This window comes from Macrotis lagotis, chromosome 1 (genome assembly GCF_037893015.1).
Source record: "Macrotis lagotis isolate mMagLag1 chromosome 1, bilby.v1.9.chrom.fasta, whole genome shotgun sequence".
Lineage (NCBI taxonomy): Eukaryota > Metazoa > Chordata > Mammalia > Peramelemorphia > Peramelidae > Macrotis > Macrotis lagotis.
In genome coordinates this window covers 749,682,025-749,708,515 of record NC_133658.1, presented here as the reverse complement: position 1 = coordinate 749,708,515, position 26,491 = coordinate 749,682,025, and the positions used below count along the sequence as shown (strand labels likewise).

Genomic DNA, 26,491 nt, shown 5'->3' with positions numbered 1-26,491 from the left:
AGGCCAGTGACTTAGCACAGCTGCCCCTTACTCAAAACCAATTCATGTGCTTCTCATGGTATCACCTCCCTGAGGTCAGGGTCTGTGAGAAGGAAGGACAAACAACACACAAAAGAGACACAGTCTTATTGTAAGGAAGGGATCTTGTAAACTCTTAAAGTACTGTGGAAATATTAAATTATTATTACAATTGGGAGATTGATTGTAAGTCTGTTTGGAGTGGGGGGTGGAGGTGAAAAGAGTGGAATACTGGATATTAGATACTTTTTTTTTTGGAAGTTCCCTTAGCTTTTAACTGTGCTGATTTGAATAACTATATCTGACAGTATAGGAACCCTTCTCAAAATGATGCATATATATATATATATGTATAAAGAATTGTAGATATTTTTGTGGGGGGGAGTCTTTTGGCACTTTTTTCCTTAGAAGATAAGCAAGATGAGAAAGGGAGATATTTGTTATCTGCCCCTCGAAACAATCTTGTGGAGGTTTAGCATCAAGAGATTAGCTCAGTCTGCTTTGGAGTGATTTTCCAATCCCATGCCTGAGGACTCTAAAAGGACAGAAGAGAATTTAGAAGACCAGCCTTATTGAAGATACAATGACAAGCTGGACTCTCACCTAGGGTTCCCATGCTGAAAGACTTGGGGGGGGGCACCAATCGATCTGCCACCCAGTTCTTTCTTGCTCCAGTTTCATCTGGGGCTACAATTAGCAGGAGCCGGATGTAGCCAGAGTTAATTGAATCTTCTGAGGTGGTCCCTTCCTTTTCAGAAGGCCCCTTTGTTAGAGCCCCTTAACTCTGAAATCAGATAAGGAGGTGGGAGGCAGGGGGCCCCTTTTGTTAAAGGATTAAGTGAACTCAATTGCATGGGTTCTGGAAAACTTCATAGGCGCCTGACAGTGAGACCTGCCCAGGGCAAGTTTAATTCCTCCCTCCCTCATCCTTGAGGGTAACTGCTTTTCAGGATAGGTTAGAGGAGCAAAGCAGTGGTTTATATGAGTTTCCATGAGGGTAAAAGTTTGGACTTTGGGTTTTTGGATTGTTAGCTTTAATTGTCTATTCCCATATTCAGATAAGTAAAGGGCCAAGGAGACCTGCAGCCCCACCTTTTTTTCTATATTGAGATGTCTTTGGTATTTTATGCTGTAATAAAATTTTTAAAGTGCCTATATGGAAATGGGGTGGCTTGGTTCCAGGAGTGACCCTGTGATCAAAGCTGCATGAGGCTCTAGGAATCCACTTTCTTCTTTGCCCTTGGTCTCCTAGCTTTGTTTTCATTTATTCTTCCAGGAGTGCCCTGGGAGGGGTGGAGAAGAAGGAAAAGGCTTTGAGCAGAATACAGCTCGACTGTTGTGTTCTGCACATCATCAGCTTGGTTCTGTAGCATCTCCACAGCCAGGGAGGACGTCAGACGAAAGAGGCCAGTGGGCGGTCATGGGAACAGCTGTGCCTCAGTCCTTGCTCTCCCCTCCCATCTCCAGCTACACCAAAGTGGTGACAGCAGAGGAGGAGATACTCTGTGATATAATGAGATCAAGGTGGAGACAGAGGGGCTGGTGGAGCTGAGAAGATTTTTCCTTCTGGGATTAACTTTAGAAGCAGCCCCAGAAATGGACAGACTGACCCAAAGAGAGAGGAAGAGCTTTGCCACATGACATTAATGCTTTTTCTGGTAAGTTTCTCTATTCTACTGGGGATGTGTACCCAGACAAGTGTGTCCAGAAGAGCCAGTACATAATGCAAGAGAGAGAGAGAGAGAGAGAGAGAGAGAGAGAGAGAGAGAGAGAGAGAGAGAGAGAGAGAAAATGTGTGATAACTGAGTGAGTCCCTAATTCATTGGGTCACCCAAGCCATGATCACAAAGAGCGGAAATGCTACTGGCAGGCATAGCCAGTAAGAGACAGCTAACATGCCAGACACTATAATCTTTCTTTGACTTTTTTTTTTTCAGTGGGCATTAAGGTATCCAAGGGCATTAATACTAGCTCAGGGAGTGGAGGCTATGGGAAAGGAACTAAGTTTCACCTCTTTTTAACCCAGACTTCCTATCCATTTTGTTGCCAAAATGATTTTCTTCAGCTCAGGAAACACAAGGAATAACTCAGCTCAATCACTTGCTTGAAAGTATTTGGAACTCATGGACTAGAAACCAAAGCGTGTCTGTCTCTGGCCAGTTGTATTGCCCAGTGATGACAGCTATTTGTTAAAAACAGGACCTTGAAGCTTCAGTTTGGCTATAAAGACCCTGAGATGAGCTCTGCTTTTCCTGTTTTCTCTTGCTTGCCCCTCCCCCCTTTCTTTATCACTATCATTTTGATATCTAAACTAGAAACCAGTCTTGGGGTGGGTATGGAAAAATGTGTTTAGAGTGAATTTATTATATACTCTCTTACTGGTAAAGCTCCCAGGGCAGAAATACCTAAAATGAGAGGGAAAGCATATTTCCGGTATCTACTCTCTAGAGCCTTCTTTCTGTGGGAATTAGAGGAAGGAGGTAGGTTGACTGAGCAAGCCGGCACCTGCCTCTGATTCCATGACCAATGTGGAAAATGTAAGCAACATAGACTCAAACCCAACCCATGTGGATAGACTGCCTGGGTGAGGTAGAGCTGCCTACCTGTGCTCTAGGAGAAACCAATACCAAGGGAGAGAGAGCAGCTCTGAGTGTCTAAGGCTTAGCCAGGGTTTTTGTGGTAATTAGAAGTATCAGGTAGAACTCTTATCCCATAATACTCCATATGACAACCAGGCTTGAATGAATTTCTTAGTGTCAAGAGGGAGTGAGAAGGTGGAGTGAGGAAGCAGAGGGTTAGCCTATTTCTTTTCCCATGGCAGTTTCCCCTTAGGCTGTCATTAGTGCCCTTGGTCTCAGCTTCATACCCACTCCAAAGGGCACAGAATGAGGCTCTTGGGAGTCTGGATTGATTGGCAGCTCATGGATGTCCTTTGTTTGGAATTGATTTCTCCAGGCTCAATGCTCCAAGGGACCTAGATCCAGAAGGAAGATCAGTTTCTCCCTTTCTGGCATAGGTCCTGGTTCTATTTTTCCCTGGGAGCAGGGAGAGGATAGTTCCCTCCTCTCTGGCACCCTCTCTACAAACTTGGGTCCTTCATATTTTAGGAGATGGTAAGTCTTGGGGCAAACAGATACATCCTGCTATGTCCATTCTGACTACAAGTGGTTCAGGTATAGTTTACTTACTTCTAGGGCTATTTCCTTTGCCCCACTTGATCTGAGTTCAGCAAAACACACAAAGTACAAGGCTTTAGAAAGATGGTACATATTACACAGATAAATTCATAACACCTCCTACACACACCATCCAAAGGGTTAACACTCAACTACTCTTCTTCCCTCCCTTTTCCACTGAAACTCTAGTTTCCAGAGTGAAATTTCCCATTCTGCCAGGCAGAAGTCCCATTCTCCTCCCATCTCATGTTGGTTGTGGGCACAACCCAGTTTTGCTGGAGCTATGATCCAGGTTGGCAAATATGTTCTATAATACCCCTCCACCCCCATCCAATTCGACTGAGCTGATAGAGGATTTGGGTCACCTCCCTTCCCCCTTTCCCCATACACTTTCCCGTAATACAATCTGAATTCTAAAGTTGAGAAGCTATGGTTCTTTACTCCTCCCTATCTTCATGCCCGTAGGTTCCTTTAGTTAATCTGGGACAACTAAGATAGTAGAGATGCCCTCCCAAGATGTTCTCGGTTCATCTACATGGGGAGGAGATATTGAGGCGCCTAAGAGGAGAATTCACCCACACACTGAACTTTGCCAGGTGCTTCCAGTAAATGAGTGGTCTGAGGAACAAGAAAAGCTATTTTTCCAGGAACTTTGTAAATAAAACTGATGATGAAATTAATGAAGAAGTGAGAGATGGTCCAGGTAAGAGAGTGAAGACAGAAAGGATGGAAGTAAAGAGTGTCTCGAAGATTAAAAATAGCTGAAAGGGTAGTGAGAGGTAAGTTGAGTCTTCCTGAGGGAGACTGCAAGGAGATGAGGTAGCGGCGAGGGAAGGACGGACCGTGCGCTCCTCCTACCTTCAGGTCGGGTCCGTAGAAACGGGCCATCGAGGCGTCCGCCACCAGCAGGGTCTCCACGTAGCGAGCCTCGGACACAAAGCGCTTGGTCCTGCTGGTGGCCCCCAGGGGCGGCGGGGACTCGCTGGCTCCTTCCTCCTCCTCCTCCTCCTCCTCCTCCTCCTCCTCCAACTCCTCTTCCTGTCGGGGGTCTCTCTCCCGCGCCCCTCCCTCGGGCCCCCGCGGCGGGGGGTCCTCCCCGGGGGAGCCCGGTCCCCGGAGGGTGGCGAGCTCCTCCCGCTCCCCGCGCCGCAGCCGGTGCGGTCGGGTCAGGGGGTCCCCGGCGCCCGCCGGGCCGGAGGGCCGCACCGTGAACTCTTCGCCGTCCAGCAGGAAGGAGCCGCTGAGCCCCCCGCACAGGCTGACGGCCGCCAGGGACTCGGGCTGCCCGTTGACCGTGCCCGAGTAGAAGCAGCTCCGCAGCCCCTCCTCGCCTGGCGCCGGCCCCCCCGGCCCGCCCAGGTGCTGGATCTTGAGCTCGGGGGCCAGGAAGCCGGCGTCGGGCGCCAGGCGCAGGAGGAAAGCCCTGCCGAAGGCGGACAGGTGGAGAGCGATCTCGCCCTGCCGGCCCCGCCGCAGCCCGGCCGGCCCCGCGGGCTCCCGGGCCTCCTCCCCCGGGCGCGCCAGGGCCAGGGCGCCGGAGAGCAGCAGCGGCAGCAGCAGCAGCGGGCGCCGGGGCCGGGGGGCGGCGGCCGGGCCCCGGGGCCGGGCTGCGCAGGGCCAGGGCATGGGGGACTTCGGTGCGGCTGGCACAGGCGGAGGGCGGCCCGCCGGGCAGCGGGGCAGGTGCTGGACTCCGCTGGGGAAGGGTCACCCCAGAAGAGCTCCAGGGGACCCCGGGAGATCAGCTCGGGGGGCGGCTCTGGGGGGGTGCTGGGACTCGGAGCACAGGGCTAGAGGCCGAACCCGAGGGCAGGGAAGACCCCGAGCACCGGGCTCCTCGGCGGAGATCCTGCTTCCCCGGGCAGCAGCTGCCTCTGTGGGCCCGGCGTGGGATCCGTCCTCCTCCCCTTCCCCAGGACTCTGCCTGGACTGCCGAGCCTCCGCCTCCCTACCCTGGGAAGCACCCGAGTGGGCTGCCGAGCCCTCCGTATTTATACTTCCTTCCCGGCTTTGACATAAGAGGTTTATTTTTGATCTCTCACTATTCCAGTTTCCCCTCCCCTGGGATCCTAGAGAGAAGCTGAAAAGAGGGAGAGGGGGGAAAAAAGTTTTGGACGAAATTTAAAGCCAATCAGGAGTTAGCGAGACCCGCCTCCCCGCCCTCCCGCCCCCACCCCCTTTTAAGTGTCAACTCCAACTTTTTTTTTTCCCTTTCCCCCTTTTCCGCTTTCTCATATTAACCCTTACAGTGCTGGGCTGGCATTCAAGGGAGTGTGTGGACACCCCCCGCCCCTCCTTCCTTGAGGACGGCAGCTCAGGTAAGTCCCCTTCTCTGCCCACAGCAACATTTTCCAGATCCCTGAACAGTCTGAGGTATTGCCCCTGAGATGGCTAGAGCTTTTATTTCTGGGGCCCAGAGAAGGGGGGGGGGATTCCAGGATTTCAATTGTCAAACCCAAAGTGGGAGGTACAGAAGGAATCTACATAGTCAATTCACCATGATAGCAACCTTATCCTCATCCTAAATCAGAGATCCTGGAAAATCCCGCCCTAGCTAGCTTCACTAATCACAATGGACATTGAATCCTGGGTGGGGAAGCAGGCAGAGGGCCACTTTTCCACCAGGCAAGTGCTTCCCTCCCAGTGGAGGGAGGAAAAATGGGAGCAAAAGTGGGACCACCCCAGAAGATTAAAAAAAATCAACTAGTAGTTTTTGGACTTCTCCTTTGGAAAGGAAGGTGCTCCTCAGGAGCAGCATTGGCTGGAGGCCCTGAAAACTCTTCCTTCAAGTCTGACAGTGTAAATTGCCTGATCTGCTTTTTGAAGGTTGGATTCTCCTACCCTACATGGGTCTTTGCCTCCTTTTTGTCTCGTTGGTGTTCTTTATATCTTGGATCACAAACATCACAACCGCTTTTTGCCTCCTTTGGATAGGTAAAAGGAAGGAGACTGGGGTACAGCAATTGAAGAGGTCCTTGATTAAGCACTCTTCCTCAAGTTTGCAAAATCTGGCAGGGGAGGGGGGGAACTACAGAATAGATTTTGAAGATGCTTGTCTTTCTTATGAGCTTCTTTCTGTCTTCTTTCCTCTATTCCCAGTGGTTTAGAATCCATTGGGGGTTCGTATTCCCCTCTTCCACCTCTCCCCCTTTCCCCTCCCCCCATCACCCTAAGAAAGCTGAGGTTTGAGGTCATTTCTGCTTCTCATTAGCAGTTGGTTCCTTACAGTAGCCAGTATGTAACTCATATGAGGCTCTTAGGGCTTGTTAAATTCAAAGAGGAGACTATCACAACAACAACAAAAACACATTTGCTGCAGCTGAATCCAGTGTCAGATCCTTCCTTGGACTTTAGAGGAAATTTTTCAAGTAATCACCTCTTTCAAGGGTTAGACCTTTCCACGATATTCAAGGGAAATTATCTAGCGATCATCTAATGTCAGGTTTTACTTCCTTCAAAAAATCAGACATTAGAGCTTTAAGTGACTTTAGAAGACTGCTAGTCTAATTCACTTATCTGACATAAGAATATTGGGGATGGACAAGTGATTTGCCCTGGTCCAATTAGTTAGGAAATCGAAGCAAGTCTAGAACTGTCTTCTGTGTCCAAGTCCAGTATTCATGCTGGGTCCAAGTTAAACAGATGAAGAACTTTAACTTTCCAATGCAGAGTATTGTGGACTAGATCCTGAGAGATACCTTTTGGTGATCTTTTAAGGATAGAAATAACTCATTCCTGCCTAGGATACATTAGGGGAAATTTACTGGGAGGCAATACGATGGATGGAAATGGCTCCTCCAGTTCCCTTCCAACCCAAGAACTCTATAAGTTTGTGAGGAACAAAATGAGCAAGACACTTTATTTCTACACACGCATTTTAAATGGTCTGGGGACAAGCTGACCTGGGGAAAAGGACATTGAGTAATTATTCTTTGTGAGTTATTGTTAAGTTTCTGACATCAACCATCAACCTCTCTGAAGCCCCTCATTCAACATTTCCTAGTCTCCTTTTCTTCAAAAGTAAAATCATTGCATTTTAAAAACCATTGGACTTAATAATTTCTGTCACTAGGTTTTCCTTTGTCCTTTGAAATTGCTGTTGTATCTCCTACAGCTTCAGAGGGACCAGAGTAGCAGATTCCGTCACTACCCTCTCCCCTTTTCCTCCTTCCATTCTATTTCACTTACTCTCCAATCTTTTTTTTTTTTTTTTTTAAATAGCTGGCAGTGAGGGAAGAGCTGGCCATTATTAATGACATAAACAAGACAGAGTTTCAAATCTCCATGGAACCTTCAGTTTTTTTTTTGAGGGAAGAAACTACCTACTTTTCTAATGGAAGGTTCTGTAGATTTTCTTTCAGATTCTAGCTATCAGGAAATTTTAGATTTGTTCCCTTTCCTCATTGAAAAAACAAAACAAGATAAGATTGCTGGCTGAATTCATGACTCTGGTAAAGCTAACATCTCCATTATGCTGTCAATGTCTGCCCAATCCTTGAACTTCAGCAAATTTATTCCTTGAGAAAAAAGAAAACAAACAAACAAACAAATAAACAAAAACATCAAAGAACCCTAAGTGGCAATTGCTAATTCCAAATCAACCACAAGATGTCAGACTTGCCCCAGTTAATGGTTTCTCTGGAACCTCTGGGCATGAATCCAAATCTAATGAAAAAGAGATAGACCTAATACAATTCAATTGAACAAATTTATTATTATTAATGTTGTTGTTGTTATTATTATGTGAGCTCCTTGAGATCAGGGTCCTTTTTTGTTTTGTTTTGCTTTGTTTTGCCTTTCTATATATCTCCTATATATCTTCTATGTAGCCTGGCACATAGTAGGTTCTTCTTGACTTGATTTCTACAGGCAAATCAAGGTGTGGGATGAAAAAAACCTAATGTCCCTGTCCTATAGAAGCTTACATTATGATAGAAGGATAAAATAAATGGAAATGAAAGACAAGGAAACAAATTAAAGCACCCAGAGATATTCTAGTCTAGACTTTATATCAATTATAGATTTTCTTATTCTTGTCACAGTCATAATTCTATTCCCACTACTAGTACATGTGTTATCATATGTTATGATAAAGTCTTTTTAAATTGAAGTCAATAAATTTTAGGTTTTTTTGTCACATTATAGTTGAGGTGGTTTTTTAAAACTTTAATTCCCTTCTTAGTGAATTTTTAATCTTCTGGCTCAAAGCAAAGGAATCCTATCTAAAATAAGTTACATATAAAATCTTTGCTCCATAATTAATTCATAAAACTTTTATATTTATGATGCATTATAATACAATACAGGCTTATTACTAGGAATATAAGTTTTCTATTAACATCTCTAATTCTACTTAATAGGTTCTATTACTACTATCTTAGGTCAGCATATGTTCTTTGTATTATAGACTCACAGATTGTAGTTGATGAAAGGTATCTTGGAGAATATCTAGTCTAGTGGTTCCTAGACTTTTAAGGCTTAGGACACCTTTATTTTCATGAAATTTTTGAGCAATCCTCCAAAGAACTTTCATTTACATAATTTTTATCTCTCAAGATTATATTAGAAATTAAGATGTCTTGGTATTATTTGGAAAATAGTTTTGACCTCATAGACTACCAGGAAGGGTAGGAACCCCAAGGTTCCTAGACCATAATTTGAGAACTTTTGATTGTTATGTCACAATTCCATCATACAAATGAATAAATAAGTGAAAAGACATTTTTGAACACTTAATATGTGCAAAGTACCGAGCTAAACACTGAAGATAAAAATAGAAAAGCAAAGCAGTCTTTTCAAGGAGTTTCCATTGTAATTTTGAGGAAATAGAAGCATATTAAGTAATTTCAGTTACAAGTCAGAAAGCTCCTATGGAACTCAAAGTCTTGACCATAATTTATTTGCTTCAATGGAGGACTTATGTTGGGGAGAAGTTAATGGGAAGTGATACAAATGGGAAAAAAATTGCATCAATAAAACATTTAAAAACATGCTGAAGAAATTCGGAGGAGAGTAGCAAATAGGGCAATTTTATTACTACCTTGTTAACTTTACTATATGAGATTTTATATATAAATTATATATAATAGAAATTCAAGATTACATATACATTCTGTTTTTATTCTTTTATTGTAATGCTTCTTATATATTGTAATGTTTGTTGATGATTAAAAATAATAAGTTGACACAGATTAATAGAATGGGGACTAGAAGACAGATCTCATGATTTTTTTTTTTTTAGATTTTTGCAAGGCAAATGGGGTTAAGTGGCTTGCTCAAGGCCACACAGCTAGGTAATTATTAGTGTCTGAGGCCGGATTTGAACTCAGGTACTCCTGACTCCAGGGCTGGAGCTCTATCCACTGCATCACCTAGCCGCCCCCTCATGACTCTTTGTTATTTTCCCATCATAGTCTTTTGTCTCCCATGAAAGAATGATAAAATTGCTCTTCTTTAAAAATTATAATTCAGGCTTTACTGAGTCACACCGACCCTATTCCAAATTTACATGAATATTTTAAAAGATTTGTGATTTCATCATGGTGGGTATTTTTTCAATTGATGAAGGTAACAGCTTCTCCTTGACTTAGACATTCTCATGAATTGCTATGGCCAAAATAAAAATCCATTGCCTGGTGTTCAGCTTTCTGCTGATAAGCTTGTTCAGACTCACACTGGCAGTTCACTCCTAAGCAAATAATTTTCTTCTGGGCTTATACAAGAAACTCATATTCCTCTGCAACTAACTTGGAAAACTCAGGGTCACCTCCATGCCATGACAGAGTAAGATTTTAGTGGAAGCATTCCAAACTACTGAACTTTCATAGTAGTTGAATGTACTGTTTGGATAGGTCACTTGAGAAAGATATGATAATTAACTTCTAGGAATTTGCCTTTTAGCTGTAGGCATCAAAGTTAACTCAGAGTTAAGAAAAAAGGTATTGGTGAAACATAATTCTAGATGACCGATGATTGAGCATATTGCCAACTACTTGACTGAGAAGTGGTGAGCTCAGTGTGAAGATTGAGATGTCTATTTTCAGGTCATGGCAGGAATTTATTTTGCTTGACTATGCATATTTGTTGAAGGGTTTTTTTCCCCCCCTCAATGGAGGATGCTAGGGAAAGAAAATAGATTTTTTTTTTAATTAAAGAAAATTGAAAAGAGTCTGTTGCAAATGTCAAATATAATTATCTTGGGTTTTGAAGTAAGAGATTAAAAAGAATTAAAAAAATTTTTTTCTTTCTCTGTACTTATAGGATTCATATGATTTAGAACTAGAAGAAACTCCAGAAAATATTTAGTCTAAGCCATTCATTGGAAAGATTTGTAAATAGAATACCGTTGAGCAGAAGCAAGGTGTTATAGAAAAACACACTGGCCTTGAAAGCAGAAAACCTAGCTTTTAAATCCCAATTTATAATGGGATATTGGCATTTTGTTCTGAAGACTAGTTTTTTGCTCATTACCATGATAATGGTAACAATCCTATATATCTCACTGGTATGTAAGATCTGAGCATCAAATGAAATAATACCTGTAGAAAACTTTCAATGTAAAGTTCTATATAAATATAAGATATCATTAATGATATGTCTAAGGCTTTTTCCTAAAGTCAACAAACATCTATTAAATATTTACAATGTATCAGGCCCTCTGCTAAGCGCTGGGGATGCTAAATTGGTAAAAACCAATCCCTTCTCTCTAGGAACTCAACAGTTTAATTGAGGAGACAGCATGCAAACAATGATGTAAAAACAAGCTATCTATCCATATTATACTTTATTATACATTATTAATGTATAATAATTATACATTATTAATTTTTTGTCCTTAATTTTTGAAGAAGATCATGACATTAGGAAGATGATGCCATGACAAGCATGTGAATTGGATTTGAATGAGGAGGATGCTATGCTAAGTCACCAGCCTCACTTTCTCCTCCAGAGCCATCTGAGTCCAATGGCCTACTATTCATCAGGATGACTGGGGATGGTCCTGGATTTGAGGCAGAATTAAGTGATTTGTTCAAGGTCACACAGCTAGTAAGAATCAAATGTCTGAGGTCAGATTCAGACTCCCATACTCCTGAATTCAAAGCCAGTGACCTATCCACTGTGCCACCTAGTCCTTCACTAAATATTACTACTATATAAATAAATACTATTAAAAAACTTGTGGTACTTTCAAGTCCTCCTTCCTTTCTCTCCGTTTTTCTATCCCTTCCCCCTCTTCCTCTCTGCCTGTGTTGGTGACACTAATGACTGTCAGAGGATAGAAGAAGTACTGGGCAACAATTTGGGGAAAATGATGGGGTAAATGTCAAACCCCAATCCCAAATATTGTGTTAAAAACAACATTCATTTAAAACTGACCCCTTTTAAATGCAAAGATTTCTTGATGGGGCTGTTCTAGGGTGTTCATTTGTGTGTGTGTGTATGTGTTAAAGAGAGAGTCAGAGAGATAGACAGACACACACATACCCACACAGAGAGAAAGAGAGAGAGAGAGAGACAGAGAGATTTTCCCACAAATCCTTTTTTAAGTGGAGTACCTTTAATAACCTCACCCCAGCTCACCTATAGGCTGGGTTCCAAGACTTTAAGTCAGCCTATTACCTTCCACCATGAATAATGGAGGGGAAAGGGTTCAATTCCTTTCATGTAGTACTGTTGATTTCCATGAAAGAACAAGTATCTGACTCTAGGAGGTGCCTAATGTGTCTGCATAATAATATGTTCAGGTCCTCACAAATGCTTGGGGATTGTAATGAAAGCTTTTCTGTAGGAAAAGTAATACAGAGGATTAATTTTTCTTTGGGGTGAATCAAGGATTGAGTCAGTGAAAGGAACTTAAGAGGTTATCTAGTCCAATCTTCTGCCTCAAAGTAGACAGATGATGGATTGTATTCTATAAGATCTCTAGGTTGAGACCATATAATCATTTGTAGGACTCTATGATAGGCTTTAAATGCATCTTTAATTCTTCAAGAATCCATAATTTCAAAGGTATAAGTGCTCTTGCTGATTGAGCCCACTACTTTTCTATCACTTATAAGATGGTCTTTAATGGTTGTTATGACAAAAAAAATCAGTTACACCCATGTTCTTCTGAAGTTGAATCTTAAAATAACAATAAGAAATTCTTTCTTAATTTTAATCTCAGTTGTGTTTATTGTTATTCAATTTCATTTTCTACAGTTCTAGCTCTTTTGGAGATTTGGTCCTTTTTGATGCCATATGTCATTCTACAGAGAACTTCTTGATTCTTATATGTTAAACTCCTGTTATACTTCAGTGTCTTCTTCTTCTTCTTCTTCTTCTTCTTCCTCTCCCCCTCTTCCTCCTTCTCTACTTTCTTTTCCTACTTATCCTTATCCTTCTGAAAACACTAAATGTCTGTTTTATTTATTTTGTGATATTCATTGATTCCCATTGATTCTCCTTTTTATTTGTACCTGCTTCTTCCCAATCATCCATCAACCTTTTATATATTTAATTATTTATTGGTCCTATGTCCTTTTCTAAGTAGTTGAGCTTATCTTAAATTTAGTTATCTTGGATTTTCAAAGGGCTACTCACTCACCTTGAGTAATTCAATTTGACTTTATACTTTGGTATTCTTCAGAACTGGAGCTTTTCCCAATTCCATTGGTCAAATTATTGATACAAATATTAAACATTATCAAATTTAGAATAAACCTCTAGAGGAGTATATTTCAAATGAATTTGTTCATGAAACCAATCTCTAGGTTTGAAATACATTGATAGAATCTGGAGACTTGGAGTATGAGCTATTCTGTTATAGGTAGTTATAAAGGAGGTTGGAAATATGGGGGGGTAAAATAAAGGAAATTAAGTCTACTTTTATAAATATATGTGAGTCAACTCTAATAGCATTATTTCCATCAAATTTTATATTTGATAGCTTAAAAGAATACATATTATAGAATGGAAATTTTCTTACCAAATTCTCATTTAAATTGATTCAGAGAACTTCAATGTTCTTTGGAACTCAGTTGTGATACTGACATGGGCATTGAGCTGAAAGTAATGATACATCTTAGCTGTGAATGAAATTTTAAATCATGTAATAATTCATCTTTCTGTAGCACTTTCAGTTTTTCATGTACTTTCCTTACAACAACTCTGTAAAGGACATAGTGAAAGTATTGTTCATTTTTACAGATAGGAAACTGAGGCTTAGAGGGCTGCAGTAACCTGTCTACAGTCACAGAGATAGCTAGTATTAGAGAATGGATTCAAGTCCTTGGTCCAAATCCAATGAGTTTTTCACATTGAGCATAAATACATACAAAAAACTTTTCTCTATTCATGTTACCAAAAATACATACATGGAGTTTATTTAGATTGCCATATTGAAAACCTCTGTGACTAGCAACTAACAACTTTTTTTAACATTGTGAACATCATTTAATATACATGAATGAGCAATATCTATAGTAGTAATGAGGTTGTGTATGCAGACTACTAGAGTAATGAAATTGTGTATACTTGATTGATTATCTATGGAATGCTTTCCTGGTATCCTTGCTAAAGTGTGTCATGTTACAAAAGCATATCTGTTGAAGAGACAGCTAGATGGCTCAGTGGGATAAAATACTGAGTCTGGAATTAGGAATTCCTGAGTTCAAGTCTGTTCAGTTATATGATCCTGGGGAAGTCAATTAACCTCTGTTTGCCTTAATCCACTGGAGGAGGAAATGCCAAATTATGCTAGTATTTTTTTTAATTAAAGATTTTATTTGTTTTGAGTTTTACAATTTTTCCCCCAATCTTACTTCCCTCCCCACACCCCCCACAGAAGGCAGTTTGCCAGTCTTTACATTGTTTCCATGGTATACATTGATCCAAATTGAGTGTGATGAGAGAGAAATCATATTCTTAAAGAAGAAACAAAAAGTATAACAAGATCAGACAATAAGGTATCTGTTTTTTCTAAATTAAAGGGAATAGTCCTTGAACTTTGTTCAAACTCCATGGTTCTTTATCTGGATATAGATGGTATTCTCCATCGCAGATAGCCCAAAATTGTCCCTGATTGTTGCACTGATGGAATGAGCAAGTCCATCAAGGTTGATCATCACCCCCATGTTGCTGTTACAGTGTACAATGTTTTTCTGGTTCTGCTCATCTCACTCAGTATCTGTTTATGCAAATACTCCCAGGCTTCCCTGAATTTCCATCCCTCCTGGTTTCTAATAGAACGATAGTGTTCCATGACATACATATACTGCAGTTTGCTAAGCCATTCCCCAGTTGAAGGACATTTACTTGATTTCCAGTTCTTTGCCACCACAAACAGGGCTGCTATGAATATTTTTGTACAAGTGATGTGTTTACCCTTTTTCATCATCTCTTCAGGGTATAGACCCAGTAGTGGTATTGCTGGATCAAAGGGTATGCACATTTTCATTGCCCTTTGGGCGTAGTTCCAAATTTCTCTCCAGAAAGGTTGAATGAGTTCACAGCTCTACCAACAGTGTAATAGTGTCCCAGATTTCCCACAACTCTTTCAACAATGATCATTATCCTTTCTGGTCATATTGTTATGCCAGTGTTCTTGCCAAGAACATCCTATAGATCCTTTGATCCTTAGGGTCATGAAAAGTTGAATATGACTGAATGATTAAACAGCAACAAATTGTTAATGACTATAGAATTAAAATAAAAAAACTATACTTTCTCTGCCTCTCAGAGACCCATATCCTAATAAGGTAATAAAAAAGTAGAGTACACAAAAAAGCTGGGGGATCAGTGAAGACTTCACAGAGGAGGTGCCATGACTCTGGAGATAAAAAATATTCCCTATTTTTGACTGCTAGGTGGTTCAGTGGAAAGAGTACTTTGCCTGGAGTCAGAAATTTTCTGAGTTCAAATCTGACTTCAGATAATTTACTAACTGTGTGATCTTGAGTAAGTCACTTAACACTGTTTTCCTCAATTTTCTTGTCTATAAAATGAGCTGTAGAAGTACCTTTCCAGTATCTTCACCAAAAACTCCAAATTGAATCACAAAGAGTCAGATACAACTGAAAACTGTCTGAATAATGAATGTTTCTTGTTCTGTATTAAAGACAGCTACTTTCCCAAGAATGGTGGAGTACTACCATAGTGACAAAAAATAGTGAAGGCTACCAACAACTGTGACTCAAAACTCTTCTGAGTGTTCCTAAGGTCTTGGTGTAGTTTTAACTCATACAAGTTTATGAAAAGTTTAAGTTTTAAAAGTTTAAGACTGCATTAAGAATTGAGTCACTGTATAATTAAAAAAAAACCCCTACCCCTTTTTCTTATCAGCCAGTCCTCATAGAAGGTTGTTTATGAGTCATTAACCTCTAATTTGAGGGGTTTTATTGGTACAGTGAAAAGAGTGCTAGACTTGAATTTTGGAGATCCCTTTTTAAATCTGAGCTCTGTCACTTTTATAGCCACTTCTCTGCTGTGTACTCTGTTTCCTCATTTCTGAAATGAGACGATGATAATTGTAATACCCACCTCACAAAGAATAACTTTGAAGAAAGAAATTTAGGAAACTGCAAGGTATTATATAAACATGAACATTTACCCTAACTTAGAAAGATAATTAAGCATATTTTCATCTAGGGCAAAACATTTGGGAAGAGTAGAGGTTGGTGGATGAACACGGTAGTTTGACTAAAAAGGGTGGGACATTTGGAATGGTAAAGAAGAGGTAGAGGTGTATCACACAAGGCTGTATATCAGCCAGATAAACACAAAATCACAGAGAGAAGGAGCATCTTAGGACCAGTGAAGATCTGGGTTCCCACCTACCCTAAAATTACCTTCCCTCCTATTTGAACACTGAGGTGAAGCTCTCAGTGTCCTCCCCTCGTTATTTCTTTCCATTCCCTCCATCTCTCATTTCTCTTGCCTCCTTCTATACTATCTTCTCATAATTTAAATCATGGAAGACTAGAAAAACTGACAGAGACATGGTCTGTGGTTAAATTATTTCAGTAAACTCAGGCTATTAGCCAATAGGAAGAAGCTTTCTGCAAAACTTTCATTACTTGTACTAGCCACCAGATGGGAGTCTTGTCCCATGGACCTTTTCTGGTTAAAGAGTTTTGAAGTCCCTCTGAGCAAGTTCAGAGATTTAGAGCGAAGGAACTTTAGAGATGATTTAGTACAACCATCTTATATTATGGGTAGAATCTAATGGTTGAGATATGATGAGACTTGTATAAAGTCCTATAAATAGAAGAATCAGAACTGAAGTATCTCTGGTTCTAGTTTTCCTTCAATAATAGCTGCTTCCCCAAATTAACACTCTTTTATTGACTCTCCAAAATAACTCATTTTTTGATTTTTTCTATATGTTCTCATCTGAATAATTTCTATCAATGTGATTTTTTTGATCTAACTCTATCCATTTGTCCATCCATATCTCTCTCTCTCTCTCTCTCTCTCTCTCTCTCTCTCTCACACACACACACACACACACACACACACACATATCTATCTATATATGTGCATGACAGACTGTAACATACTAGATAAAGGATATTATAGGTTTCTGGATGATCCAATTTCAAGTTCTATCTCTGGCTTAGATTACTCAAGGACCACAGTCGAGGCAAATCAAACTGATTTATGATTTTCTTTACACACAGTGTTTTATATTTTCACCCATCATGCTTCATAACTGGAATGAACTCCTTCTTTTTACCTGTCTCTTAGAATCTCCAACTTCCTTCAGGACTCAGCTCCAGTGTCACCTCTAATAGACGGCCTTTCCTCAGTCTTTTCAGCTGTTGATATTCCCTCCCCTTATCTAGTATCCAGAAGTTATGGATACACCCATGTACTAAATTACAAGCTGCTTGAGGGCAAGGATGATTTCATTTTTGTCTTAAAATACTCCCAGCGCATATACCTGGAGCAAAATAAATATTGTTAATTAATTCTAACTGATTCACTGATGGACTTCATCTCTCAGCCAAGTTTGGAGAAATGGATAGAGAGCTCCGGATCTGGGATTAGCACGACTCATCTTCTGGAATTCAAATCTGAGTTTACTGGCTATGTGACTCTGGGCAATATTTAACTCTGTTTTTCTCAGTTTCCTCATCTGTAAAATGAACTAGAGAAGAAAATGGCAAACCTCTCCAATATTCTTGCCAAGAAAACCTCAGATGGAGTCAGGAAGAATTGGACATGAATGAACAGCAATATCAAAACATATTTCTGAGTTACAAAAGATTTACTGCTTACATGTTAGGAGGTTTCAGAAAGATCAAAACACAGATTTGGACTAAATAAGTACAAGAGACAGTGTGGTTAATTGAATAAAGAGTTGGTCTTAGAGTCAGGAAAACTTCTCTGTATGTGTTCTTATAATTAGATCAACTTATACATCTCAATTAATTTCTCTTTATGCCATTCCTGATAAGTGAGCAGAACATGAACTAAATTGGGGGGAATTCACTTTTAGATTAGCTTATTTATTCAAGGTGACTAAGCAACCAATTCAGGATTAGTAACTGAAAGTTTGTTCTCCAGGAACTGTATGTGTACATGTTTAGGTACACTCCTAACACATATTGCTAACTGGTTCTTTGAAAGCATATTAGGTGGAACTATGCAAAGTTCATGTGTGAGGGGGAAGGTGGCAATGGGACAGTTAATTCCATAATAGCAAATGGACATTAAGACAAAAAGACTAAAAAAATAATATTTTAAAGTGATTGTATGGAGTAGGGCAGCTAGGTGGTATAGTAGAGAGAGTGCTGGACCTGGATTCAGCAAGACCTGAGTTCTAATTTGCCCTCAGTCACTACTAGCTATGTGACCCCGTGCAAGTCACTTTACTCTGCCTCAGTTTCCTCATCTGTAAAATCTGTTAAACATTTCCTAATCTGTAAAATGAGCTGGAAATGGTAAAGCACTCCAGTATCTGAAAATTCCAAGTCACTGAGTGTATTGGTTATAATACACTAATGATGTTGTTGCAAAATAAAATCACTTGGAAAAAAGATGTTTAGGAAAATCTTTGTAGAGAATGTCTGTGAATAACATTCAAGTTTTCTTTATTCTCTATGTTCATAAGAGAGGCAGTGGGGTCTTAATGGATAGACAGCCAACTTCAGTGTCTTAACTCAAATACTGCTTTTGAGGCGGTGCAAATTCTTTTACCTTTTAGGATCCTTGGCAACTCAATAAAATGGCAAATTGCAGCTTAGTACCAGTCTATATTGATGGAAACAGTTTCCTCACTGGAAGTGCCTTGCACAATTTGAAATCATAGGACTGGACCAATGTGTCTATTTTTGTACTTACCCATCTTCTCTGGAGAAAAACTTGTTAAAGAGGCAAATTTTTGATTTGGATGCAACCCTCACTCCTATTTCTGTCTCCTTTCCCCTTTTCCCTTGGGGAAGGGGTATTGGGCTGGATCTAATAAATTATTACCATCCTGGTTTAACGTCTCACCCTCCCCAGAGTGTTTGTAAGATTTGGAGATGGATTCAGAGTCATAAGATCTACATTCAAATTTAGATTCTGCCAACTAAATGGAATTAAACAGTCATGTGACTTTTTTGTGTCTAAATTTCCTGATTTGTAAAATTGGGAGAGGTTGGACCAAAAGTCTTCTAAGGTCTTTTCCAATTCTAAATATATGATTTTGAAATTTTAAATAATCTTCTAATGATATAATTCCAAACATTGTAACCTTAGGTTGTGAGATTTTTTTTTTTTTGATGGGGGACAGGGGACCTTTGTGGAAGTAGTGAATTCTCAATTACTGAAAATAATCAAATAAATAATGGGGTTGATGCAGAGCAGAGGTTCTTAATCATTTTGTTTTGTTTTCATCATAGGCTGATGAACCCCATGGATTCTTTCTCAGAATAAAGTTTTATTAAGTGTATGAAATAAAAATATGAACAAATACATGTGAACAAATAAAATAAAATGCATAGGATACCGTTTATATTGAAACAGAGATGTAATTTTTTTCTACTTAAGTTCATAGATTGAAATCTATGAGTGAATCCTTTGGTGGTGGTGTGCATGGTGGAGGTATATATCTATGGATTCTTGGTTTAGAATTTCTCGTGTGGGTGGTTTCTGAATCATAACTAAGAAGAGTTCTTAAGAATAACTTGAACTAAATTCCTCATTCTTTTCAGATGAAGAATTGAGGACCTAGGGAGGTTGTGTAACAGGTTGGTGAAAGGTTGAGTCAATATAAGGTAGTAGATGTTTTATTCATTCTTCATTCTCAGAGAGGAACAATGATATCAGTTGGGCAAAGTAATCAGCTTCTCTCCTCCAGAGTCAATAGAATCCAGGGGCAAGACATAGGTCAAAATGACTGGTGATGATCCCTAGGATAGTAGATAGGTAGCAGCAGGAAGATCTGGGTTCAAATCTTCTCTCTGCCCTTACTGAGGGAGGCCATGGATAAATCTCTGAGATCTAATATCCTCATTTATAAGATAGAAATAATAATAAAATATCTATAGTAACTACTTCATAATATTGTTTTGAGGCTAAAAATAATAAATATATTAAGTGGTATATAACTATTATATCTAAGGCCACTCAACTAGTTTACTTCAGAAGTGTGAATAGAATCCACATCTCCTGCCTTAGCACATATTCTATTACAACTACTTTTCTATCATTAGGCAGCTAGGAGCACAATGATTAATTAGAGCACTGGATCTGGAGTTAGGAAGACCTGATTTCAAATCCATCCTCAAATAATTAGTAGCTGTATGGCACTGGATAAGTCATGTAATCTCTGTGTTCTCAGTTTCCTTACCTGTAAAATGGAAATAATAGTTACCTATACTTCCAAGGGTTGTTGTGAGAATCAAACTAGATAATATTTATAAATGCTTAGCACAGTTCCTGTTGGCTTTGTATAAATGCTAGTTATTATTGCTGTTATTGTTATCATCATGATCATCATGATCACTGATATATTACTAGTTATACCTTAGTACTTATTGTGAATGAAAGATCTAGGAATAGCTTGTCATAAGAGGCAAAGGAGGGAGGGAACATGACAAGCACATGATAGTTGTCTTCAAGCATTTGGAACTTTTGGCTTATAGTATTTTACTCAAGAAGGCAGAACTAAGAACAATGTGTAAAGGTGAAAACTATTTTGGTTTTATATAAGGATAAACTTCCTAACAATTAGATCTGTGCAAAAGTTGAATGAACTGGTCACAAGAGGAGTTCACTCTCTCTGGAGATCTTCAAGTAGATAATGGATGACCATGAAGTGGTTTTGGGAAAATTTATATTCAAGTCTTGGTTGGACTAGTTGGCTTCAAAAGGGTCCTTTAAACCTGAGGTGGCTATTATTTCAAGGCTTTCCTTCTTCAAATATCTTCTCTCCGCCCCCCCCCCCCATTAAAAGAAAAGAATAAAAAATTGGATTGGGGAAGTTAAATAGGCTATGATGTGATGCTATGTGACAAACCACCCGGTCTGAGGTTATGAAAGTCTACTTGTTTTGCACCTAAATGTAATATAAATGGACAACTAATCAGAAAAAGTCTTATAGGCACTGGGTGTTGAGAACAGACTGTTAAGAAACAAGAGAATGAAGAAAGACAGTAAGCCTTTATACACTAACATTTAAAACTTTGAGGAGTTTTTTCTGCTTACTTTTCTTTTTTCTTGTGTTAGGAAAGGGGAGGTCATTTCTGTGTCTCATTCTCCAGTTCTCAATGTTTTGCTCTGCAGTTTTCTCCTCTTTCTGAAAGTTAACTCAATTCTTCTGCTTTCTTTTCCTTTGTAATTTAGATCTTTAGCAAGACAACTGCATGATTCTGATAAGCAGTGAAGATCATAGCACTGGTGAAACATGCAGAGTTTAGATAAAGCTTAAGCCCTGCTGTCATGGAACTTTACAGTCTAGTAAGAGGGTAAGAAATTAATACAGACAATAGACAATATTATATAATGAATGCAATAGGAACTCTGTGAGGTCTTAGAGAAAAGGATGCCAGGGAATCAGGGAACATTCCAGTAGAATATAATCTCCTTGAAGACAGGGACTGTTCATTTTATCTTTGTGGTACAGTGGCATTTGCAAAAAGAAGTTAAATAAATGTTTATTGAATGAAAGGACATTTCTCTTGGGAGTTGATATATGAATTAGTTTTTAATGAATGTATGGCAGCTAAGGAGACCAAGAAGGGGATTCCAGGAATAAAGAAGAAACAAATTAAAGGCATAGAAGTGGAAAAGCACAAGGAATGTTTATTTTTTTGGGGGGGGGGAAAGGGGTTCATAGTGCAGAGAGTAGTCCAGTATGACTGAAACATAAAGTGCAAGGAGGTGAAATGAAATAAAAAGCCCATTCACTAGGTTTTCATTTTCTTAGAGTGCTGTTGCTCAGATAGTTCTATTATTATTCTCAATCCTCTTTTTCTGCCTTCTCTTTTCAGACTTCAGGGAGATTAGGAGAAATTTTCTACTTCATCCAATAATTTTTTAATTAATTTAATTTATTTTATATTATTACAATAATCGTGTTGTGAGAGTAATCACAAACCTATCCCCTATCAAAAAAAAGGACGAGAAACCTCAAGAATAGTGAGAGAGAAAAAAAATGTACTTCAGTCTGTGTCAGATTCCAACAGCTCTGTGTCTGGGATGAATTGCTTTCTTTGTCATAAGTCCACCAAAGAAGTTGATTTAATATTTTTTCCACAGTTGCTATTACTAGCTATATTTCCCTCCACCCTATTCCTTCCCACTCTCATTTTTTCTATTCTCTCCCTCTCTCCTTTTTTTTAAGGTTTTTTTGCAAGGCAAATGGGGTTAAGTGGCTTGCCCAAGGCTACACAGCTAGGTAATTATTAAGTGTCTGAGGCTGGATTTGAACTCATGTACTCCTGACTCTAGGGCCGATCCTCTATTCACTGTGCCACCTAGCTGCCCCACCTCTCCTTTTATCCCATCCCAGTTCAAAAGTGTGTTGTATCTGAGTACCCTCTACCATGATCTTCCCTCTCTTCTATCCCTATTCCCCCCTTCCCTTCTCAATTCCCCTTTATCCCATCCTTTTCATCTCATTTTTCTCTAGGGTAAGATAGATTTCTCTACCCTATTGAGTATGTTATTTCTTCTCTGAGCCACTTCTGATGAGAATGAAGGCTCACTCATTCCCTTCACTTTCCCTTGTTGTCCTCCATTGCAAAAGCTTCCTCTTGACTCCTATGTGAAATATCTTAACCCCTTCTTCCTCTCCTTTCTCTTACTGGCAGTACTTTCCTTTATCGTCTATTGACTTCATCTTTTTACTATATTATACCAACATATTCAGCTCCTTCCTATGCCATGTCTACATATGCTCCTTCTAATTGCTCTTATGAATGAGAAAGTTCATATGAGTTATGAGTATCTTTTTCTCATGCAGGAATACAAACAGTTCAGCATCATTCCTCATAGTTAATCCTTCTCATCCACCTTCTCTGTGGTTCAACTGAGTCCTGTATTTGGAGACCAAATTTTCTGTTCAACTCTGGTTGTTTCAATAGGAAAGTTTGAAAGTCCCCTGTTTCATTGAAAGTCCATCTTTTCCCCCTGAAAGAGGATGTTCAGTTTTGCTGGGTAGTTGATTCTCAGTTGTAAAGCAAGATCTTTTACCTTCCAGAATATATTCTAAGCCCTATGAGCCCTCAGTGTAGATGCTTCCAGATCCTATGTAATCCTGACTATAGAGCCACTGTAGTTGAATTGCTTGCTTCTGGAAGCTTTTAGTATTTTCTCTTTGACTTGGGAGTTCTGGAGTTTGGCTATAATATTCCTGGAAGTTTTTCTTTTGAGATCTCTTTCAGGAGGTGAATTGGTGAATTCCTTCAATTTCTATTTTATCTTCTTCTTCTAGGATCTCAGGGAAATTTTTGCTATATTATTTCTTGAAAAATGAAGTTCTAGGCTCTTTTCCTGGTCATGACTTTCAGGTAGCCCGATAATTTTTAAATTACCTCTTCTGGTTCTATTTTCACGATCAGTTGTTTTTACAATGAGATATTTCACATTTTCTTCTAATATTTGTTTTCTTTGGTACAGTTTTATTTATTCCTGGGTTCTCACAAAATCATCAGCTTCCTTTAGTTCCATTCTGCATTTGAAGGAGTTATTTTCTTCAGAGAGCTTTTTTATCTCTTTTTTCCAGCTGGCCAGTTCTGCTTTTTAAGGCATTCTTATCCTCATTTGCCTTTTGTGTTGCTTTTCCATTTGGCCTAAACTGGTTTTTAACATTTTTTTTTGTATTTCTTTCACCAAGTTGCTAACTTGGTTTTCATGATTTATCTGCATTGCTCTCATTTCTCCTCCCAATTTTTCCTCCATCTCCCTTAATTGCTCTTCAAAGTCTTTGTTGAGCTCATCCATAGCCCGAGCCCATTTTCTATTTCTCTTGGAGGTTTTGGATACAGAAACTTCGATTTGTCATGATCTGTGTATGTATTTTGGTCCTCCTTGGGACCAAAGCAATTTTCTATGGTCAGATTCTCCTTTTTCTGTTGTTTGCTCATTTCCTCAGCCTATGACTTATTTACCACACTTCCAAGGCTTTGGGGGTTTTTTTTGGGACAACTCACAGGGATTTTAATTTCTCTAAGGTCTTTTGCCTGTGTTCAGGCCCTTTCCTCTGCCCTGGAGCTGTCAGGAAGGTCCCTGCTCAGCTATGGTAGTATGGTAACTCAAACTGTAACCTGGATCTGAGTGTGGGCAAACAGTTGAGTCCTGCCCCAGGGACACCAGAGAGATCTCCACTGTCTTCCCCAATTCCCTTGCCTGCTGAGAGCTCTGAATGTGCTGGGTGGCTCTGCTGATTCCTGCTGCAGGTTTTTACCACAGGTCTGCTCTGAGACTAAAGCTCCTCTCAGCATTCACTCTAGTGTGGCAGAGTTCTCTCACCACCCCTTCTGGCTGTTCCTGATGATTAAACCACCCCCTCTGCCATCTGCCACAGAGCCAGACATCCATCCCAGCTGTGCTGTGGCTGCGGCTGCTCTGTGGCTTTTTCCAGCGCCTGGTCTGGGGGAATAGACCTGTCTTGGAGATCTAAGTTGTCTTGGACTGGGAAATTGTATCTCTCAGTCTTTCTGCGGGCTCTACCCCTCTAGATTTTGGATAGAGTCATAATTTGATGGCTTTTAAAGTTTTTTGGGGAATGAGTTTCCAGGAATTCCTGCCTTCATGCCACCATCTTGGCTCTGTTCCCCGCCCCCATTCTTCATCCAATGCTTTCACTAAGTATTCTCTTCCCCCTACACTTGGTATATGATCAGAGGTAGTAACGTAACTCAATTTTTGCTTTACTTAATTCATTTTTTCTCACTGTGTTCTTGTAATCCAGAAGAATGACCAATCCCACCAACTCCTTCCTCCTGGTGGTTCCATACTAAATTCTCCCAGACCTGGTTTCTTCTTAGAAATTTCTTTTAGGTTTTTTTTTGCAAGGCAAATGGGGTTAAGTGGCTTGCCCAAGGCCACACAGCTAGGTAATTATTAAGTGTCTGAGAACGGATTTGAACCCAGGTACTCCTGACTCCAGGGCCGGTGCTTTATCCACTATGCCACCTAGCTGCCCCTATTCTTAGAAATTTGATCTCAAAGAAGGAGACTAGATTTCTCTATACTTTTCTGGCTCATTGTTCCTACCCTGGAGACAAACTTGGAGATGACTCTAAAAACAAAACTTAGCAATAACCCATTTCTAGAATTTCTGCAAAATCTAGATAACAGGGATCATAACAATATTCAATAACACATCTCTAAAAATATGAATATCAGACATAGGTCAATGGTTCATTTCCTTCTCCACAGAATATGCTCAAGATTACAAAATACTCATAGACTCTCATAAATGCAAATCAAAAACACAAAGTCCATTATATTCAATATATCCCCCTCAAAAAGCAAAGGCCCTTCTAGGAAATCTGTTGACTATTTCAAAATAGAAGACTGTGGATGAAAATGAAAAATGGAGGAAAAAGAGTAGAGAATCCCTCTTTGTCTCCCTGATTAGATTGTGAGTTTATTGAGGGCAGGGATTATTTTTTGCCCTTATACATTCCCAGCACTTGACACAGTATCTGACTCATAGTAGATATTTAAAACTATTTATAGATTGACTTTACTGCTGAAAACCAACTAACTAGTGCTTGAAGGTCATGAACAGTTAGAGTTAGACTGCTACTGGGTTGACTAAGAAGTGGAAATAAGATTTCATCAACTCTTGACTTTTGATCTATGGCCAGGGAGCCTTCTTAGAGGTGTAGAGAGACAGAGGTAATGGAAGGCAAAGTATGAAAAGCACTTTGAAGCAGACAATATAATACTTTTCTTCATAGCTTGGGAGAGTATGAAGAAAAAAGATAGTAGCCATTTCTTGGGAAATTTCCCCTCTTCCATAGACTGTGTTCTGCTTGTCCATCGCTTTTAGGCTAAAATGATCAGTTAGGTCACCAAGAAGGATCAAGGAGTGTTTCTGTCTGCAGTTATTTGGGAGTGACAATGAGAAACAGGAGTAAGTTGCCAGCAAACGTTTTCTTCCCAGACAGAAAATTTGAGAGAATTGACTAAATATGGGGAGCCCATCTTTCACAGATGACTTGGTGCTGGTACAGGAAGAAGTATGATAGGGAAGGGAAGAGCTTTATAAGTTGGCCACTACAATCATTTCAAACTATTATCAGTCATTTATACTTAATATGAATGAAGATCTGGGATCAGGTTTCCACTTGGCATAGTCAGACAGTTAGACATACTCTAGACATAGAGTTTTAGGGAAGGCTGTACTGACATTACTGTTTATCCACATTATCCTTGTTCCCATTTCTTGTAGCCTTCTTCTCTCTCCACTTAATTCACGTTTCCTTTGGATTGATGAGTATGATCCTAACCCAGAAACTCCATCCTCAAAGTTTCATTCCTTTATCTTAAGATTTATTTGATCTATTAAAATGAAATTATTAATGAGAAGTATCACATTAAGTTATTATATACTTTATTGTGAATAAAGGCTTTTGCATTTATTTTTATTGTGAGAAGGTACATAAATGGGGGCACTAGATACCTAGAATCTAGGGAAGGGGACATCATCAAAGTGGATAGGTAGAGAATGAAAAGACTGGAGGCTAAGTAAAACCTACAGTTTTGCTTAGAATGTATATTCAATTAATTTAAAATAAACAAATATATAATCTATATTTTATATATCTGTTGTTGACTCATTTCCGTAGTATTTATCTCTTTATGATCCCATTTGG

At 39.7% G+C, this 26,491-nt stretch overlaps 1 protein-coding gene and 1 long non-coding RNA gene across 3 annotated transcripts in view; one reads left to right on the top strand and one right to left on the bottom strand.

The window, feature by feature from the left end:
• The window catches only part of ADAMTS8 (ADAM metallopeptidase with thrombospondin type 1 motif 8), a 29,493-nt gene extending 24,673 nt beyond the window's left edge, over positions 1-4,820 (bottom strand). The window contains exon 1 of the mRNA XM_074216290.1: positions 4,053-4,820. Within this exon, the coding sequence (XP_074072391.1) occupies positions 4,053-4,820 (768 nt within the window). The remainder of the gene's footprint in view (positions 1-4,052) is intronic.
• Positions 1-19,728, top strand: part of LOC141508042 (uncharacterized) — a 90,041-nt gene extending 70,313 nt beyond the window's left edge. The window contains exons 3-6 of one of the 2 annotated variants that reach the window (XR_012474327.1): positions 1,295-1,676; positions 3,660-3,897; positions 5,444-5,512; positions 16,920-19,728. This is a non-coding gene — a long non-coding RNA (uncharacterized LOC141508042). The remainder of the gene's footprint in view (positions 1-1,294; positions 1,677-3,659; positions 3,898-5,443; positions 5,513-16,919) is intronic. The other variant, XR_012474328.1, reaches the window with a different exon arrangement.
• Positions 19,729-26,491: the final 6,763 nt, after the last annotated feature.